Genomic DNA, 21,874 nt, shown 5'->3' on the forward strand with positions numbered 1-21,874 from the left:
ATTTTTCTCTCTTATAACGACCGCTTACTTGAATAGAAACCTCAACGGCGCCCTAATAAACCACCGGCATTTGTTGAGTTACAGGCTAACATAAATCGTAGTGATGGAAACTCAGCGACCTCCCTGGAAGACCACATAATAGAGCACGCCAAACGCTCACTGCTATATTCAACAACTTTCTATTTACACCATAGCGGTTAGTTTTAGCTCATCAAGGTCTAACAATCACACAAAAAAGGGGAAATTCAATAACTCCCCGTCCAAGGCTGGGATTAAATCCACGCCTGTTGGGTAAAAGTATATAGCCCATTTCCCTCTTTTTTTCCCTCTCATAAAAACATTTGAGAAGAAAATGGCGATCCTCAGAGCACTATAGACTCTTGCAGGTAGACCTCATGCATGGGACTGCCAGGGTTCACTACACCTCCAAGTGTGTCCAGTCTCCTTGGAGGTGTGCTACCATGTGCATGCTATTCCGCCACTCCTGGAGATGTTTCTCAGGTGAACAGAACACCTGTTCAAGACAAGTGTCAATCATTCATCAGATGTTAACATCAGCTGATGCCTTAGTCACCAGATTACATCATAGAAATGATCACCATCCACTGAAATTAATTTCTTAGTGATTGTTTATTTACCCATAACCAAAAAGTCATCGCCTTTTCTTGTGCAATATAATCTTTGACAAAATATTCTTATTCTGGAATTATTGCAATTCCGAAATACCATAAAATGATCTGTAGAATGGCAAATCCAACTTTTAATATGGAAGCAAATTATACTCATGACTTGGTGAAACCTGCAAAACTCGGTTTAAATTTACAAGTAAAATTCAAATTCTGACATAAAGAATCTAAGCAGTTTATGAAAACCCAGTTCAGGTGAAAATGTACACATCAATCTAAATACAATAGTGCTGTTAAGTTGCAAAGTTTCCCTTCTCAAACTGGTTTAGTGTGAAAAGTCTCATTAGATAAAATTATTCTTCAGTATAAAATTAATTCCTGCATAGACATTGTAAAAGGAAAAAAAAATATCACAAATCTTGGATATATGTGGACTCTTTCATAACGTAAATTATCAAGAGGATCACAATTCTGCGTGCAGGTTTCATCTTGCACTCGTAAAATTATCTTCCCTGTGTTTTCATTTTTCTCCATAACACTGTGAGCTTCCGATATCTTGTCAAGGGGAAGAACTCTGTCAATGATTGGCTTAAGTCTACCGGATTCAAAATGTGGCATTGCTTCTCGGACGAAATTCTTGACAAGTTCCGCTTTATACTGGAAAATTCAAATAAAAAATGTATAAAGCTGTTGTTAACTTCAATCTATCAAACCTTGTAAGTTTGCAGACAAGTAAAACAATTTCCATCATATGTCGCATTAACAAGATTGGGTCTGGATAAAATCTTTTCTTGCAATATTTGCAATCATATCAGCTTATGTATGAGATTCATATGATTTACAATGTTTACAGTTATTGTTACAGATATGAAAGCTAAGTGCGCTAAAATACTGGACTGAATCAAATTTACCACTTGGAAGTTTTCAGACCTTCACCTCTCTACCAGGGGAATATCAAGTCATTGGGAGAAAGGTGAGAGCCCATATACATGCACTTGCTCTTTAAAATAGAGGTAAAACTGAGAAAATGAACTTTTTGGAATGTATTTATTTCTCACTGCCTTTTCACTCTACATAAAGGTAGTCAGGAAGAAGAGAGAAAGCCTGAAGTAAACTACGGAATTTTCAACAGGTTCCTATCCAGGTTCCTTGTCTATAAAACTGAAGCCACACTGAGTAAGCAAGAACTGAAATTTAGTACCCGACCTCATGGGTCAGGGTTAAAACCGGGAAAAACATATGAAGGGAAAAGACACTAAACCTGACAGCCTCCCAGTCACAGAATGCTTACACCAGGCCCATATGTGCTTGTTCTCTCCCTGTATACTAAGCAATTAGGGAGCATTAGATACAAAGATTACCGATTTTAATGTAAGCATGAACTGACTAGGAATTGAACCCAGAACCTCTTGTTTTATGAGTAGATTTCTTAATCAAATGTATTGCATTATTCAACTTCATATTTCACTCCAGTATTTTCCTGTATAAATTTGACCTTCGCAACTTGCCACAGTCTATCATGGTTTCATAATTATTCAACTTTGAATCACAAACTAGACCTACCTCATTTGACGAGCACGCAGTGTTGTTCCAATCAAGTTGAATTCTTTTCCTCAGGATAAAACCCAGTAAATTTCCCTCCACTTTTGGGCCACCTCAATGGAAATGTATTACAGAAAACATCATTAGTCAAGCACTAGCAATGTCAGTCAAGCAGACATGGCCATTTTACAATGTACCTTAATGTGTGTAATTATCATTGTGTTGAATAACTGGTCCTTGTTTAATGAACATACTCAAGACTATTTCACTCAAAGGATGGCAGTAGGTTTATTTGTTGACGATCTTTTGACTTAAAGCAGCAGCCGAGGCTGTGAGAGCTGGATTCAAACATGTTACTTCAGTGGTCAAGGATCTGGCCCCGGGACAATGCAGTAATCTTAGAATTAGGTCAAAATTTCAAAATTCCTTTGTAACTGTTATTTCTTACATTACAAGATCAAAATACTGCTTGACAACTTAAAAAATTCTGGGTAAGTTTTGGAACAACAAATTTCAACTAAAATAATGGGAAGGAACATGAAAAAAATCTAATGATAATGAGGCCAAGGGAAGACACTTTTGATGGCGACTGGTTTACTCACGTCACCTAGTTGAACACCACTAATATTCAGGGATAAAGGTAAACTCCGGATAAGATTCTATGCCTCTTTTTTGAGTGAACAGTGAACAGAATTAAATACACCAATATATATACTATATATGTATATATATACACACACACGCAGACTTCAAAGATCAAAACTTACCCAATAATCCATAAGATACCCATCTACCATCCACAGCTATTAACTTGACATTTTGTTCCCAGAAAGAACCGCACCACACAGTCCAGTATCAAGTTTGCCCCAGAACCTTAATGTAAAGGAAACCAGCTGTTAGTTTAGTATTATCATTCAAACAACTGAAGACTGACAAAGATACACAATACATGGACAAATTATCCTGAGTTAGCTGGAGATGGGTTTTAAACACTGCTTTTGTCACTACCCCAGCAAATCGGTGTGGCCTTTACAGGTTCCTGTGCATTGCTCCAAAAGATCCTTTCAAAGAACACACTGTGACAGATTCATACCCTCAACAGATAATGCACTGTATGCTAAACTAGAATCTGGAAACAAAAAACCCCTCCAAAAACCTTAAGGAAATTGAATGCCTATAATCTAAATCGTCATTTCATTTGATTGAACCATTTAGAATATATACACAATAATGTCTAATCATGTTTTAATCACCAAATATTTTGCTCTGTTTGCTTCAGTTGTACATAAAACACAGATATTGAAGTGGCAATAATGTTTAGCAGCTCAAAGATATTTCTTTCTATTTATGCATTTATGTATACGACACACTTCAGATGATCATAAGTAAACATCTACAGATATAAGACATCATATATGGCTCTACAAATATGCAAAGAATGAATGGTAAAATCAGACAAAAAGTTAAATTAGAAGCTTTTAAAGCAGCTAAAGTGAATAAAAAAAATTAAACTATAAGAAATTAAATAAAATAGTTCTTAGTATACAATAACTTGAAAATGCCTTTGCAGTATTCAACTAAAGCACTGCCAGAAGCACTGTCAACTATCTGAAATACAACCTGTCCCATGGAGCACAGGGCATATTATTAGGGTGTACATTTAAAAAAACCTGGTCAAAATTAAAAAACATTAGTCTGCATATGTAGATTAGTGCACTTACCATGAAAATAAAAGTTCATTTCACTTTAGAAATTTCATTTCTGTAACCATACATTTGGGTTAAACTTTGTCAAATCTCCTCTCTTTCTGTGCTCTGGCTTGCTGTCATAGTTGGGAAATTGATGATACGAAAAGTGAGGCTCTCCTACCTAGCCTCCTTGAAACGTGCTGCCATATTTGGCCCCATCGAAAAAAAAAAGTGTTTTGCTTCTCACAGAACTTTAGTACATCTATGTCAGACCTAACTTAAAAAAAAAAACAACACAGCCTATTTTGAAGCAAGTAACTTTCTGAGAAAATCGCTAAGGGTATAGAAAATTATTTTCCTTACCATGATCGGGCCTGTATATTATACCCTAAGAGCGGTTTCAGATTAAAGTGTAGAAGAAAGATCAGATCAGACTGACGCTGTTGTTGCAGCACATTACACAAGATAATTCTGTTTTGAATAATACTAGCCATGTTTTTTGGAGAAAAATAAACTATAATTTGGAATGGGTTTGAGAGTGTTTACCTGGTTGAAAGGTATTACATATAACCAGCGACAACAAAGAAAAAAATCAAGTGGTCAGGTAGAGGTAGAGCCAGAGCCAGCTGACCTCAGATGCGGGTGGGCTAGACCAGGTAGGTTGGATAAGCTAACCCTATCAAGGATAAAAGCATGTTGACCAGAATCACATGGTAGAGCTCTAGATCAATCAAATTTTTAAGTCAATGCTTAGGTCCTATTTCTTCACCCCGGAAACCTCACAGGGAATAAATATACTAGCTTATAAATATATGTACCCCCAAAAAAGGAACTTACCCCCTGTGGCCTGTGTTACTTTCTCACTGAAGTCTCCCTCTTTGTAGTTGAATCCTGCCACAGCACCCAGGGATTTAGCAGTCTCTATCTTTGCCTGAGAACCAGCAGTTACGATTGGTTTAGCTCCAGCCAATAGGGACAGCTGTATGGCTGCTGTGCCCACACCACTGCCTCCTGCATGGATCAGCACCCAATCGCCAGCCTGCACTTTACCTGGTCACAAACTGTTTTATTTCATTGGTGTGTTAAATTATGCTCAACACTGTTACACTTCAGTTTAGTGTAGTCGGATTTATGGAACCTTTAGAGAAACTGAAAAATGAAACTACTGTACCTTACCTTACCACATACCTGGAATAATCAAAAACTCACACCTATAGATAAATCAACAGTTATTGGATTTGATCACATCACCCTTCAGTGAGAGGATAATGCCTGCAACAACCTCAATATTCTTCCTATCAAAAAATTGATTACCACAAGTATTTTCATTCAAATCTCAGATATTGTGCTTTCTTTATAACTCTGGATGCATTAGTAGCAACTATACACAGAGATTTCTTGTGAGGGCAGTTATGTTTTAGTCATTTAACACTCAGGTGGATGTAGGGGAGTAACAAACACACAATTGGCAGTGACTGATAATTTAGTGGCAGTTTTGCTCGTTTCCGTTTCTCATCACATCTCAGTCACCTTCACCTGCTGGGTGGCATGAACAAAAACAACTCATTAATAAAGCACTTTACTGATAACAGAAGCCAGGATTACCTTAATAAAATAATAATCCGGTGAAGCATAACACTTTACCTGTAAGGCGATGTTCCATTAAATAAACTGACCCACAATATTACCTATTGTATGTAGAAGTTGAAAAGCCGTAAGCCAGGTTTCAGGTATAGCAGCTGCTGTGTCAAAACTCATCCCAGATGGAATTGCAATCAACTGGTCTTCATGGGCAGCCACATACTCAGCATTACCACCCCCTAAACAGACAGAGAGGGAGCAAGAGAGGAAATGTACCTTTATCTATAGTTATAGTTCAGATCAATAAAAAAATTCATACCAATGACGATAATGTTTATGCCATCAGGGTGTTACTAGTGGATCTAATGCAGAATTGTCAACTCAGATAGGACCAAAGTTAGAAACCCAAACAAATGGGGTCAAGGGACTGCAGCCTTTTTTAACTGTATTTGGCAAGGTTTTGATGGGAATGTATGTACATGAATTTCATAATCACACCAGATAAAAACATCTTACAACAATATCATGAAACATTTTTGCGCAAGAAGCATGAGATTTAGTACACTGACTGTGAAATTGTGATTAACAAAGATGAGATTCAAACCAAAAATGAAAGAGATGACAGGTGATTCAACCACTTCATCTGGTCTTACCACTGAAAACAAGCATCTAAACACTTTGGCAACAATCTACCCCAAAAGTTCTAGTAGCGTCAGTGACAAAACAATAGTCTCTATTATTCCTGCGTCAGTTTCAAAGTGTGATTTATTTTACAGATTTCAGTGGTGTTTTATGTCACACTTTAGAGTACTTAACTTTTTTGACAGTGAGCAGGTTAATGCATAGAACAACCTGTGTAGACATTTGGGGAAAACAGAGTATATTCGCAGATATATAGTGTGAAAATCTGCTGACAGAAAACTGCACCTGTGGGAGATGGATTCAAGCATGCAAGCTCAATGAACAAGGGCTAATGGACGTAAGACAGAAGCCAGTCATTAGCACATTACATTAACGATGACAGTAACTCTTTGGTTGTTTAGATACTAAAACATAAGGAAACCTGGTAGGAGAGCCATAACTCTGTCCCCGACCTTCCACCCGGCCATGCAGTCTGGTCCTAGTTGGTGAATCATGCCTGCGGCCTCCAAGCCCAGGATCTCACTAGCCCCGGGGGGAGGAGGGTAACCACCTTTACGCTGAATTTTGAAAATTACAATGGTTATATAGAAAACAGAGGCACAGACAAATTACATCCTCATTTCACTGTAACTTCATGTAGACATCACAACTGTATCACATGATCATCACGATCAAATTAAAACAACTATGCTTTCTCGTCAATACTCCTTTAATAATTAAGAATTCAAGAATTCAAGTGGATCTCCAAGGACCAGATAGAGCTACTTTAATAAATATATGTATGCTACTGAAGTATCATGCCAAAGACACTGGACATAACACCCCATCCAGCAGCAAGTACCATTGCTAAAGTCTTTGGTGTGACTTGACTCAGGTTTGATACCAGGGTCTCCTAACTTTGAGGTGGACGCTCTAACCATTAGGTCACCGAAGTGGTCAATAAATAAACTATGAACAATAAGTAATATATCTTGAGAATAAAGCTTCTTTAAGTTGCACTTAAAAGTTGATAATGAATAAAGTTCATTCAATAAGTTACAATCCTTTGCATACATTGCATTTGACTTGATTAGGAACAAAACTTGACAATAATGAATGCATGCAAAACAAGATATTTATAGGTTTCAGCTAATGGATTAAATTCTATTTCTTTACTAGTTTTACTCAGGTTTAAATCCAATGGCTTCTGTTCATGGTTTAAACAAGGTGTAAGTAATAGGTGCGGTTTGGTTTAATATGAAGTCTACATCTGGAAGAATAATGTCTGTAGAACAACATTCCTTTTTTGTGATATTTACTTACTTATTTCACTGGTGTTTTATGCCATACCCAAGAATATTTCACTTATACAATGGCTGCCAGCATTATGGTGTGGGGAAGCTGCCCAGAGCCCGAGGTGAAACCCACGACCACCCATGAGAAGAAGTCAGAGTGAGCTGGACTTGAACTCACATTCCACATTGGTGGGAGGCTCCTGGGTCATTGAATCATGCTTCCTCCCACCATAATGCTGGCTGCTATCGTTTAAGCGAAATATTCTTGAGTATGGCATAAAACACCCATCAAATAAATAAATCAAACAAAGACATCTGTCAATATTTTGATAACAACGACAAAATAATGTTCATAATCAAGAAGGCTTCACCATTTATGGATTTACTGATTGTTGTCATCCCATTAACAAACCCACATACCTGCAGCGTATCTGCCCTATTGATTGCTGTACACACAACCCTTATCAACACTTCTGCTCGTTTTAATGTTGGAATGTCAGTTTCCTCTATTCCCAGAAGTTCAGGGCCACCAGGTTGGAAATGAGCTGCACGCATATTCTAAAAAAACACAGTCTGTATAGAGCTCTAAGTTCTATAGCAGGACGATCACACTAGTTTTGCGAAGAAAAAGAAAAAAAAAATCCAAAAAACAGCGAGAAAGGTTGATTTATTAGATAACTGCATTTATCAGAGGACTATACAACCCAATGTTTTGTATTGGGCTGAATGATGGGTTCATTACTACGCTGTCAGTAGGTGGGGTATGATGGCACGTGGTGTCCATACATGCAGAGACCAGCCTGCTGCAACCAGACACTGCCACAATCTGACAAAATTCAGTCAAAGGTAATGCTATACGTCACACAAACAAAACTATAGTTTGGCATGGTATTAAAAAATATAGTAAATTTTCCAATTCTTGGTCAGGTACATGGCAAAGAGCAGTGGTAATTACAGCTACATGTTTTTTTCAACACTTAGCACACTCTGATCATCATCATCAAAACATGTGGTATGTAAGTGTAACATTTTTAAAGTGTGGTGTAAGTTAAACTCCGATGAAATAAATAAATAAAATAGGAAAATGTTTACACAAAAAGAGTGTCATATCTCAACTTTAAGGTGGACCTCCACACAGACTACATGATACCTACATGTAACTGTACCTACATGTGCATGTGTACATGTACATGAGTTATGTGTACAATATATATATATATATATATATATATATATATATATATATATATATATACCAGGTACCTATATATATATATATATATATATATATATTTATAGTACCTGGCAAAGGTATATATGGTTTAGGGGAAATGCTTTTTACAAGCGATCATTGTGATTATTGATGAATACCTTATTAACCATCATTCAAACAAATTCACAACTGAGATAATTAATTACATGGCTCTGATAAATCCAGCTGTAGGATTGCTACTTTCAGTGCTCAGGTACAGTAGCATTTTTTAACTTAACAGTTTCGAGTAAGTAATTTTAACAGTTCCACTATCTTGGATGATATAGTCAGGGCTGTTCAATGAACTGGTTAAGTTCAAGGTAAATATACACCTGATTACACACAAAAGGAATGGGGCATTGACTTCTGTACAAAGGCAATGTCAAAATTGTGATAACTGCTGCAGAGCTACAAAATCAAAACTACAAGTACTATCATCGCATGTGCTTACAATACAGCCCTACTACAACGTAAAACTCACTAGAGATGAAATGGTTAATACTGAAAATATAAGAATGCAAAGCAAGGTTGCAAATGACTCTATAGTTGTCATTTAGGGTACATTTCTTATGAGGCCAGGACAAACGAGAGTCTGTGAGGCCCTCCGCTCACGTGCACACGTTTCCAAGAGGCGATAACTCTTTCCCGATTTTACCCTCAGGTTAATCCATTATGAAAGGGGGAGGGCAGGATGAAAATCTAACGGATAATTTCCTTGTAATCAAGATACGGTGAAATTTTCATGTTCATTTTATTGGATATTGCACTGTCAACGTACAATGGAGTTTACGTGGTATTTAACAAATGTAGCCAATGGAAAATTGTCGTAAAATATTCCATTACCCCCTCAAAAATGTTGTTCTTCTACACAGGTGGATTAACAGTACCTGCGATGGAGAGTCAGCTTTTTTAACCAATAGAAAGGCATTTGTTCAGTTTATGCCAAAATGGCGGCTTCCTTGTGAATGGTCTGTAAGGTGAGGATGAGAAGTTTTCTGATTTATAAAAACGATCAGTACTTTTTCCTGGGGAAAGTTTCCATTAATTTTATAGATATGATATTTTAGCATTAATATGCATTAATGGGCTTCAACCTACAATGTCTTGATAAAGTTCTGTGGTGTACTCTTCGGGAGGCGGTTTTCACCCCTTACGTTGTCCTATGCTAACTAACGCAGCGAAGTTGGCGGGCTTCACAAGTGCCTCAGTGTTTTGCTCACGTAATGCCTCATGTTCTTTTTCATTGACATTATTGTGTCTGTTTGTGGGTAGAGTTGGAAATCAGAATGTTTACAGATAAAGACTGATCATAGGAAAATGATAATGGACCTAGATAAAGGAGACAAAAGAATACTGGTCATTTTGAGTTATGGCTACAGTTTAGCTTTCCATGTGGTTTAACTCTGAATATCATTTGCATACGAACCATAACATTACTTAAATGCTGAAACGGGAGTTGTAAAGAGTAGGGTAATATTTAAGTGTTGATTTCAACGTGCATTCTGACATCATATTTTTCCCCACGTTCACATGGTTTTACTGATTTTGATGAGTCCCTCTTAAAGGAGAACAAAACTTAAAAATATGACACTATAGGCTGAAAAGAGCACATTTTTTTCTGCCTGGTGTTGCCTGCTGCATAATATTGCAATTTTTCCTAATCATGCACGTAAAGCCTGAAAACGGCCAAGCTGGCATAAATCACTGAATCCATCGCGTCCTTCATCTTTAACACCCTGTAATTTATGCTGGGGGTGTGTTGCTTCTCAGCCAATGAGAGTCGTTAAAACTGCCGGCTTGTTCGTGTAAACTCGGAACCTACTTCCAACATTCCGGTTTCCGATGGCAGTTCTTCTCCTAACACAGAAGACTTCAGGACTAGTTCTTAGGCAAAATGGAGGCGCCCACAGTGGATTTTGGTGCTGACTTTATTTATAATTTATCAACTTGAGGTACATATTAGAATTTTTTTATGGCATGCACCTGGAGGAAATGCATACTCTTTTCAGTGGTATTTGTTTGATATTTAAGGTTTATTCTCCTTTAATTGGCTCAAACTGATAATTTAACATTTGTGTAAAAATTTTATTTAAACATTCACATGACACGTAAGTTCAATATCAATGGTGAGAAAGTGAAATGAATTATTGTTGCTAAAGTAAAGTCTGTTTTGATTTATTGATAAACTGCACGGCCTTTATACTGAAGAACAGAGTGATATTTTTGCATAAGTCTGAGTAATGACATTTAGTAGTTACAATGAAAAAAGTGACAATAAACACATAACAAATAAGCATAGTGGTTGATGGGGGAGGGGGTATAAGCAAAATGGCAGAACCCATCATTTAGAAGGCATTGTAGCATAAAGAGGGATGGATGTTAAATAAATAAATGCTGTGTTGTAAAGGTAATGCTAGATGCCCTTAATGTTGACTGGACGCCAGGATGTCCATGTTTTTGAGAGGATTTAATAATTGTACCAAATGATTATTTGATATACTGCTTTGTTTGAGATCGATTATAAGTTTTACTTTCTGCTTATCAGGGTAAGTTTCATCAGAACTAAAGATCTCTAGAATTCATCCGTTGCGTAAAACTGTGTACAACACAATATGCCACGGAGAAGAAGTGCTGCAGTGGAAAGCCCTGCGTCGAGGAAAAGTCCCCGAGCAGCTGCACAAGCCCAAGCAAAGACTGCAGAGTCCCCAGCCAGCACAAGGGGATCAAGAAGCCGCAGTGCCTCAAGCTCAAATAAAGCAGAGAAGAGTAGTCCTGCCCCAAGTACTGCTACTACTGGAAGGTGGATAACATTAACAGTAGAGTCAGAAATCTACAACTTTGTAATTTTACATTAAATTTGTTTGATGCAATTGTGCGACTGCTTGGTAATCATAAGTGTAATTAAAAAGTTATTTGTGAATAGATATATTTCTGTTGGTCCTTTTAAATAATGGGTGCATCTTATGAAACTGAAAGGTTCTGAGATTCAATTTGTCCTGAATTTGTAGACATTAATGTAGGTAAACGTCAAATTTTTTTTTTTGGAAATCCGTTAAAGAGGGAGCTGTTGTGTGCAAAGAATAATGAATTGTGATATTTTTGGGGCGCAACTTTATGTCCATTGATTTGTTACAGAGGTTCCCGTAGTCGAAGCCGTGCAGGTAAGGTAGAGGAGAATGTGGAGGCGAATGAAGAAGTTGTGGAGGAGAAGACGCCAAGAGGCCGAGCTTCAAGACGAGGAGTGGCAACTAAAGGTATTGTACTTTCATTCTTGATATAACTCGTGTTAAAAAAGCTCATTACCATTCATAAAAAATTAAGTTCTTATCTGAAGACTTTCTTTGAAAGGCTTGTCTATTCACTTAGTGAGTTTTCCATAATCACTGTTTGAACGTGACTTTTATTATTACAAAGCCATATGTGTTTAGATAATTAATCCAATTAAATTAAACTAGTTGACATGTTTGGATTATGAAGCAGTTTGGAAGACAAACTTGCATATCTTTTTTCTTTTTCTAAAAACTGAAGTAAAACATTTAAGTTGCAAAGGTTTCATGGATTTACTTCAGATATGTTATACTAAGAAGACAAGGTGAACAAAAGACTTTTAAGCAGCTGGTTCAACAATTTCTTGCCAAAAATAAGACAAAACAGCCAATGTGTGGAAAAATTAAAGGTTAAAAATTGTGTGTAATGAATGCTGTGATGGATATCCATCATAATCCTTGACTCAGAAGTATGATAAAAATGCAGGGGTTCATGTAAGTCTTACCGACCACCACTTTCTGTGCGAAATTGAGTTTTTCTTTCAACTGAAATTGTTTTTTTTCAACCGACCGTTCATTGATTAAAGTAATTATCACTCCCTACATATGAACTCAAGCTGGCCTTCTATTTGATACAGCAAACTGATAATCGCCGCACGTTACAGTTATTGTTACATGTATTTCAGGATACTAGTCCAGAAAGCTTACCACCTATAGCATCAGTCTAGATTGACTGAAGCTCACAACATGAGCAATTGGTCTTGACATTAATTGGTATTAACTAGATTGATCTTTAAATAAAGAGGCTACATACTTATAGAGATAAAATACACTGGTACTTTATGTATCATTGAATTTTGAATTTTTCCATGATGAATAAGGCTATGGATAGCTACGGCCTGAAGTCCATCTCCATGTTCAGTTTTTGAACAAACAACAAGCTTTTATAGCAAATTGACGTCGAAGGTAAATGTTCATGTCTTAGTCGAGCAAAGAAGACTTAAATTTCGCTGCTATAAGCTATTTATCAAACTTCAGACCCCCGAAAACTAAACCTGGAGGCAAACTGTGTGCTTGCCTTGAAAGGAGCTGAAGATATTAGCGCCATCTGACATCAGGAGGAGGAAACCAGTCAGACGGCATGCGCTCACATGCAGTCACTTACGCTATGCAAATATCAAAAACAAGACGATCGGAAGCCGATGTAGGTCAGATTACTTGTGAGGACCGATTTGGCAGAGACCAAAGAAGCTAATTATGTGTCATGGTTGATTTCATACAGCTCTCTGCTTCTAAAAGTTGCCAACTTAAATCTAATCAATGCAGAAGGTCATGAAGATTTCCATAAAAGGGAGATAACTCGTAACGCGAAAAGGTTGCTTTGCAGAACTTTGGATATGTTCAAATGTGAGTTTATGTGAAATTTTCTTTCAAAAAACATCCTCAAATCAAACAAATATAACCAGATATACTCTGGTTTTCTTCACCCATAAACCAGACCACTGTTGTTTGATGAAATCAAATATTTAAATTGTGCTGCTAGCATTGCGAAAGTTGTAGATAAAGACAACCAAAAACACAACCAAACTAAGTAATTGTGATTTAAAGTGATTTGAAAACATCTGTGGGAGAAGATGTTTCAGTTGTTGTTAAAAGTTTAAGTTTTATTTTGTTTCAGAAGAGGTAGCTTCTCCAAGTCCAAGAGGTAAAGGTAGATTAACAAGAGGGGGTCTTCAGGAGGAGAAGAAAGCTGCTGCTAAGCCACAGAAAGGTGGTAGAGGAAGGTCAAGGGGCCGAGGGAAGAAGCAGGAAGAGGAGCCAGAAGAGGAGGTGGAGGCTGAGGAGGAAGGACCTGTAGAGGAGGAAGAAACATCAGCTGTTCAAGAGGAAGAAACCCCAGCAAAAACCACCCCCAGCAGAGGTGGAAGAGGCAGGGGAAAGCAGGCAAAGGAGCAGCCGGCAGAGGAAGCTGAAAAACCAGCTGAGGAGGAGGAGGAAACTTCAACCTCACGTGGACGGAGAAGTCGTGGAGGACAAGGCTCAGAAAAGAAAGTTACTCCCCCGAAAGTCTCTCCTAGAAGTCGCAGAGGGAAAGTGGACACCACCACAGAGGAAGCAAACCCAGAAGCTACAGAAGAACCAGTGGCAGCCAAAGAAGAGCCCAGTCCAAAGGGCAGAAGGAGTCGTGGGAGACAGGAACCTGCTGCTGAAACCGTGAAGTCACCAAAAGGAGGTAGCCGTAGAGCACAGCAGAAAGAGGAAACTGGGGGAGAAGAAGTTGATGCTTCAGTGGAGGAAGCTATGGGGAAGACAGATGTCACAGAAGATGCTCCAGAAAAAACAGAAAAATCCCCAGAAAAGTCAGGACCCTCTGAGGTCCAGAAGGTGGACCCTCCAGCTGTAGTGGAAGAGGCAGAAGCAGAGGAGGTTCCTTCAGGTATTGAGACGCCCCCTGAAGAGGTAACACCAGCAGAACATGTACCAGATGCGAACATAGCTGAGGAAGAGCAGATGGAAGTAGATGCAGCTGTGGCAGATCAAGTCCCTGCTGAACTGGCGGCTCCTGAGAAGGCTGAGGTAGAAATGAAACCTGAAGTTGCTACTGCGCCTCTCCCCACAGAAAATATCGCTCAGTTGAGTCCGCCTGCTGAAGAAATTGCGGATGCACCAGTGGAGGATGCTGCACCACTTCCATCAGAACAGGTGTCAGAAGCATCAGTTCCAGTTGCAGTGGAAATTTCAGCTACAGTTTCCAGTGGTAGCGCTGCACCTGCAGTGGTTGTCGACTCACCTAATGAGGTTAAACTTAGCCCTAGTATTCCTGAGCAGACACTGGAATCCTCCAGTCAACCTGCAGACCTTCCCGGGATTGTGTCCATCAGCCCTCCAGTGGACGAAGTGGAAGCTGTGGGACCTTCTTCTGATGCGGTGCAGGCAGCATCTTTCAGTCCTCCCCCTGAGAATGTTCAGGTGACTGCAGCAACTGGAAATAACATTACGTTTGTGGACACTGCTTCTCCACCAGTAGTAGTCCCCATTGACCAGTCTATTAACCAAGAGAGTGAACCTATAGTACCAAGCCGCAAACGCAGTTATGAAGACGAGACAGAAGAGGATGATTTATCAGCAAAAAAAGCGAAAGTGGGCAGCCAACAAGAAGACCAGGACACATTTGAAGTGGTGGAAACACCATCAACTCTTGCCAATGGAAGTCAAGAACCTCAAGAAAAAGCTGGCAGTCAGCAAGTTGAGCCCGATATTGTTGAAGTACAGCCAGTAGAGGTGCAGCAGAGAGATGCAGGTGCAACAATTGGAGAAGGAGATTTCAATGTCAACATGAGTGTGGAGCCATCAGCCCCCAGCAGTACTGCTCAAGAAGCACTGGATGGATCAGGCGCTACTAAGGAAGATGATATTCTCAAAGAGTATGTTGTTATTGAAATGAGTGATGTCCCAGAGGCCAATTCTGGACCAGTACAAGAGGCAACTCCATCAAAAGCACAACTGTCCACTGTGTCCGGCACATCAGCATCTTCCCCACCGTCAACAGAATCATCGAGAAATCATGTGTCACAAACATTATCATCATCAGAAAAAGATCCCCTGTTTAACCGATTGTATTTGACCAACCCAACTCTGCAGTCAGACTGTCTTGTCCCTGCGAAGCAATTCAGTGTTGTATCCTACAATATCTTGGCTGATTGTTGGCTGAACAGGTTCGCAGACACCTACACACATGCTAGTCCTAAAGCTAAAGATCCATCATATCGACATAGTCGATTGCTGGAGGAGATCAAGTATCTTGATGCTGACATCGTGTGCATGCAAGAGGTTGATATTGCAGTGTATGAGGGCAACTTACTTCCAGCAATGACAGGGTATGACATGACTTAACTTGCTTAACAACTGAGATCTGATGAACCTAATTGCATGGCTTATATGTAGATGAAAAGGCCTCATGGTCAGATTTTTCAGTTGTGAGTGTATGTTAAACAAAACATTATCCATGCAGCAGGTTCCTTGCACTGCATGTAAATGTTTTTATATCATAATTCTAATTTTGCTTGCTTTCAAAAAAAAAAAAAATTATGCTCTCGCTTGTGAATTTTGGGATGCAGACTAGAGATTTGCTGTTTTAAGAAACAAGTGCCTTTTCCAGTGTCATTACATGCTGGTGAATTCTACTTGAAGTTTAATTCTAATTTTTACCACCGTATTTTTTCTGGTATGCCTTACCAGAAAATCTTGTACTGCAAGCCATTTAAACTGTTCTTTTGTATTTTATTACTTTCATATATGGATCCTTTTTTGCAGCTTGGGTTACGAAGGTACTTTTAAATCAAGGGCAGCATCTGAGGGGTTTCAGGAAGGCGAGGCTACATTTTTCAAGAACAGTAGATTTACTTTACTGCAGTCAGAGGGATATTTTCTCAAGGATCTAGCAGAAAAGGTGGGTATCTCTAGATGTAAATCTGTCTGCTCCATGCATCAGTTCTGCTTCCCTCTTGTCAATGAAATAGCGAAGCTGGATGTGGCTTGGTGAGTGAGGCACACAACACTTAAGACACATGGGGTGGAGGTTCAAGCCTGGTCTTGGACATGGAATTGTTAGAATCTCCTGCTTAAAGATTGTAGGGTGTGTTAGAATCTGTTGATGTCATTTGTGCAGTCTTATACTAGTCTGCTCATAAGACAAGGAAATGTTAACTATTAATGTTAGCTATTAATGTTAACTACTAATGTTAGCTATTAACTTGCAATATCTCCTACGGATCACAGTTTAATTTCCCCATTCTTGAAACTGACCACTATCATAGTGAAGTAAAAAGTTCCCGACAATCAAATACATAAATACTTATAAGTCTGATGTTAGCGACGAGCAACTTCAAAAGTGAAATGAGGTACTTTTCTATTCAAATGTGGCATTTTCATTTTGTACAAGGACTTATGTAATTTCGTGTACTTTTGTTCATGTGTTCACAGGAAATTGAAAGTAGTGCATTGCCAGATGATGTGAGAGAATGCATCCGCAAATACATAAACCTTCCTGATGTTGTCGTCATTACAAACCTTCAATGCAAGCTGTCAAGCAACCCAGTCACTGTCGGGAACATTCATGTTAATTATGGAGGATTCAAAATTCCGAATGCCCAGTGTATACAGGTGAGTGATTTCTTCTAGAAGATGTGTGCGGATATGTGAAATAGAGGAAACAAAGGTAATCTATGAAGTGGTCCTGTAGAATATATGGGAAAGCATAAAACAGTTTCCGCAATCACATCATAAGGTTTAAATACATAAAACATTTAGGACAATTGATGCAAGAAAAACAGGACCAATGCTATTTCATTACTTGTAGAGATCGACAAATTTCACCGTGTGAATATTTTATTTTCATTTTGAGTCTACATAGGTAACAACATTTTTGTTTTTCTTCAGATTTCCTGTGCTATTAAAGAATTGGTGGGAAAGGCTAGTAATGGAAACTTCCCTCATATCATTTGTGGTGACTTCAATTCTGCTCCTGATACCCCTGGATACCAGCTGGCACGGGATGGATATCTGTCTGATGAAATGATACAAAAGCTGCAGTCCTCAGAGGACATGGAGATGCCCGATGGATCGGTATGTAAACATTACAATTTTGGATTCGATCAGACCATCTCTAAGGTGGTTGATTATTAATAGATTTTACACATTTTGAAATGTAAATGAAGTAAACTGATTTAGACAGTATAATCAGACAATCTGGAAAGAAACGTAATATACTGGAGTTTGTGCATGGAGAACAAAAAGTAAATAACATTCATGATGCTGTTAAGTAAATGTAGTACATAAGTTCAGGATCATGGCAACCGCTGGATAATATGATTCAGTTTTTCAATCTTGCGTTTGTTGAAATGATACATTCATGACCTTGAAACGTGTCAAAGCATTTTTCTTGAATTGTTGAATTACTAAGGGAGGTAACCCATTGTCGTTGTCTCCCCTCCACTGTTTTTTGCCACCAATTGCAGTGCTGTCTGTTGGGTCTTTACTAATGAAATAATCTGCACTGAATCACGCCCATAAGGACACTGTCCCGTTTTTGGGAGTAAGCTGTGGTAAGGTGCGACCTCAGAAAATGGATAATGGCAAGTTTCAGGGTTAAAGCAGCATGAGCCTGTTGAAGACCTAGCTTTAGGACATTCTAATTTTGTAAACTCACTTGGAAAGCCTACGATAAATGTTATTTATATTTTCTGTATCCATGCAGAGGTGATTTTAAAATCCTAATTAAACGCAACAGACAGTTTTGGCAAATTTTTCTTGTTATTTTTTCAGAAAAGTGCTTTGGTGAATCATCTGTGGCGTGGATTTCAGCATACATCCAGCACTCTCAAGAGTGCCTACAGCACTGTTCAGGTATGTCCTGTATCAACATCTTTTCGTGACTTATTAGTTAGTGTTCTTTTCTGAGTTAACTGATTGGTGCTTCACACTTGTAAAACAAACATGGAAGTAACACTGTTTGTACTTTATAAGCTGAATAAGCTGAAATTAGTTTCTTAGATGTTAAGTCAGAGCTTTTTGCTTCTTCATTCGGCTAAAATCTAGTACTGGTCACAGCTGATCAATGCCAGACAAATGAGGTGGTGGGCTCAAATCCAGCTTTGACTGGTGTGGCTAAGGCTGCAGTCAGTTAGTCCGGCTTGTACATTGAGGTGGTTTTCTGAGCACAATGTTTTTTTCCACTCTTAAACCACACTACATTGATCTAAGTGAAAACTTCTCAAGTGTGCCCTTATTTAAACACCAATATAATAAACAGAAGAAAAGTCAATAGTGTTGAAATATTTGCAATGGTTTGATTGTATTTAAAACATGATTTTCATGGCTTATTAGGGTACTAATCCAGTGTTTGTGTTTCTCTTTGCCAGGGAGCTGAGCCAAACTGCACAGCTCTGGTTAATCCAATTTTTCGCAGATGCTTGGACTATATATTTTATAGCTCTAATTCCCTGGACACAGTGGGAGTGTTGAAGGTAGCCTCTGAGGAGGACATCACAGCCAATACTGCACTGCCCAGTGAAATCTTCCCCTCTGATCACCTGTCCCTGAAGGCAGTCCTCAGCTTCAAGTGAACCTGGGCCATAGCTTGATTTCAGGATCGGTAAGCACAGGAACACATCTGCCTGCATCTAGCAGAAGTGACTTGTTCATATCTAGATAACACCTCTTCGGCCTTCTGTTCTAATACCTCGTAAATCAATTTTCTTTTGTAAATAGATAGTACTAAACTTACTACAAAAATGAAGCGTTATAAAAATATTCTCCTGTATTGTGATAGGAGTGTTAAACATATTGTTGCAATTTTTGTTCTTGAATAGGTTAGAAGACAGCGAGGAGATGGTCAACTACAGCACAGAAGGACGCAATATTCATAGTAGTCCACTGTCTCAGTTCTGTACAGCCATAATTCCTTCTCATTACCAGTCATTGTTCAGCATCACTCAAAGTGAACCCAGTGTTGGCCTCAACTTGAAAGAAAATTGTAGTTGTGATAGAGCCAGTCAAATCATGAGCAGATGAAATATATCCAAACTTTTGTCTCTTATTTTCTCACATTGTCTTTAAAAATGCTAATATCGTAGCAGGTTTTCTAGACATAAGTCATTGTTACTCAGGCACTAAACATTGGGTCCATTAAATGCGGATGGAAATATTTAGTAAATAGCAGCTTCAGTTTGGGAAATCTTGAGCTCTTTGTACTGTATGTTCATTTATGGAGTGTCTGCTTTTAAAGTTGATATTTTTGCTACATGAAACTGTTCAGTTGTAGTTTTTCTTTTGCTTCTCCATGCATGTAAACTCTTCAAAGCGGGCGTCTGAGGTGTGGAGTTACTCAGAGCTACAATGTTAGAAACTGAGTTTAATTTGAAACATCATTGTTTAGGCCTTCTAATTTAAAACCAAGTCATTACAGTCTGTATGAGTGCATACGGGGCAAGTTCCTTGGAGTTACATTTTGTGTAAGTTTATTGGACGAATATTTGTATAATATTGTTCACAATTCATTTTAAGTGGATTGCTTTCATCTATTGCCATGTAATTTTAACTCTTCTTTGCTGCACATTAAGTACTTTATGCAGTGATGTATCTGGATCCATTTAAATGTAGGTTATACATGTATTTCAAATGTTTGGTTAAGTATACTTTTCATCTCTTTATCATTACATTGTTTCTTGTTGAATGTTTTTAGTAATAAACAGAGAGTGCAACATTCATATTTTAAGAATGAATGCGATGGCTAACTGTGTTTGGTTAAAGTGAGGTAAAACATGTTTAAGCTTTTGGGTTTGGTTGTCTAAAAGTGTATGAAATGTGGATTAGCCTAAGTCCTCATACGATACTCAGCCGATTGTACTTTAGTTCAGACTAGTAAAGTGACTCGACTGCTGATACACTTTGGAGCAACTTAGTCTTGAAGGAAGATATGTGTATTGTCAGATTTGGTTGCCAATGTTTCTATACATTGATTGTTTCTTCACTGTTGATTTACTGATGATGGACACTCATTTCACCAAGTGAAAATCCTACAATGATCTACATAGCATAGTTAGCTTGAGGACACATGAATATTCTACGCAGTCTGTTTTCTTAAAAAAAACTCTTGACTTTACATTGTTACCGTTGTGTGCTTTATGGACTTTTTTGGATTTGTCTGCATTCATCTACCATAGTCTTACTGTGGTGAAAGTCATATTGAACTTAAGAAATAATTTAAGGAAATTCTGATCAATACATCACGTTACAGATGACTTTACACCCAGTGTAGTTTGTTTTTTTAGATCATCATTTAGTATCATAAGATGTAATTGTATTTAACTACCATTTTCTAGATAGTGTTTTCATTAACATCAATATAGACATATATACATATATGCCTGAGTACTGAATACACCATTCATATGTTCTAACATAAAGTTTACATCACAAGTATGTTCTTTTAATTTTACTCTTATTTAATGAATTGTATTCTTAAAGTTTAACTTTTAAATGTATGACACAGTTATTAAATGGCATTGGGTTCAACGTGATTTTGAGATGTTACAAAAAATATTTCAAGTTGTTAAAAGAGGTTGATCTTGCCAGTCTTACACCTGACATGAAATTTGGGTGTCCGATTGAGGTCTCTTGGGCATGTAAGATTTGCAGTTTTCACCCCATTATAATCAGTCTTCTACTTGATTTCTGTGTATAAATAATTTGTTTCTGTTAGCGTTTTGTTGCATACGTTTACACAGTAATGACCTCGGAGATATTGCGTTCAATCAAGTGTTATATCAAAGAAATATTGACGAAAACCGTTTACAAAACATATGTTGGCAACAGTTGTTGATTTTTTTTCCTGATGTCACTTTGTTTGGTTTTGTTTCTCTTTTACGTATATATGTGGCATTTAACCATACTTTTCCAGACCTTGTTCTGGATTACAAGACAATTTTGCTTTAATGTTACCACATCAGAATGATAGTGAAGCCTGATAGATGTGAAGAATGTACGAAGTATACTTAAGCCAATATCTCCCCTTCCCTAGTAGAATGGACTCTCCTTGTCATCTGACTGAAAATGTAACCAGTAAATGTATATATTTTATGTTGGGTGATCAAGGATTGGTGGAAATTCTGTAATTTAATCTTTACAGAATAGCGGCATAGATACATGCACATATTAGCAGATTATTCACATGTGGAAGCGTTTTACATGTACTTGCATGTGAGACATCTTCGCATGGGAAGCAATCACGTCAGCATGGCTGAAAGTACTAGGTCTCACTTGATGTGACCATCGGGTTATTTTGTACTTGTATTGCCCACGCTCTCGCACAAACAACTTTGCAGTTACAAGCAAGTTGAAATAGTTCTAAGAATTGTTAAAGAAATAACGACAAGAACATTACTGCGATATTATTTGTTCAATTGATACTTCATCTTATCCAGATGTAGCAGATGGGTGTGAA

At 38.0% G+C, this 21,874-nt stretch overlaps 2 protein-coding genes across 2 annotated transcripts; one reads left to right on the forward strand and one right to left on the reverse strand.

The window, feature by feature from the left end:
- Positions 1 to 418: 418 nt before the first annotated feature.
- LOC135475564 (quinone oxidoreductase PIG3-like) lies at positions 419 to 9,224 on the reverse strand. The gene is given in 9 exon segments (XM_064755527.1): positions 419 to 514; positions 2,190 to 2,281; positions 2,936 to 3,002; positions 3,004 to 3,041; positions 4,694 to 4,906; positions 5,545 to 5,676; positions 6,501 to 6,636; positions 7,774 to 7,911; positions 9,087 to 9,224. Coding segments are annotated over 9 exon segments (984 nt in total). The 5' UTR covers positions 9,159 to 9,224.
- Positions 9,225 to 9,545: 321 nt separating this feature from the next.
- On the forward strand, positions 9,546 to 19,380 carry LOC135461947 (fibrous sheath CABYR-binding protein-like). Its single transcript, XM_064739239.1, has 10 exons — positions 9,546 to 9,582; positions 11,151 to 11,405; positions 11,741 to 11,859; positions 13,550 to 15,749; positions 16,186 to 16,321; positions 16,855 to 17,034; positions 17,311 to 17,496; positions 18,196 to 18,276; positions 18,792 to 19,024; positions 19,242 to 19,380. The coding sequence occupies exons 2-9, from the start codon at positions 11,218 to 11,220 to the stop codon at positions 18,993 to 18,995; spliced, it is 3,294 nt and encodes a 1,097-aa protein (XP_064595309.1). The 5' UTR covers positions 9,546 to 9,582; positions 11,151 to 11,217; the 3' UTR covers positions 18,996 to 19,024; positions 19,242 to 19,380.
- Positions 19,381 to 21,874: the final 2,494 nt, after the last annotated feature.

This window comes from Liolophura sinensis, chromosome 1, assembly GCF_032854445.1.
Source record: "Liolophura sinensis isolate JHLJ2023 chromosome 1, CUHK_Ljap_v2, whole genome shotgun sequence".
Classification (NCBI taxonomy): Eukaryota; Metazoa; Mollusca; class Polyplacophora; order Chitonida; family Chitonidae; genus Liolophura; species Liolophura sinensis.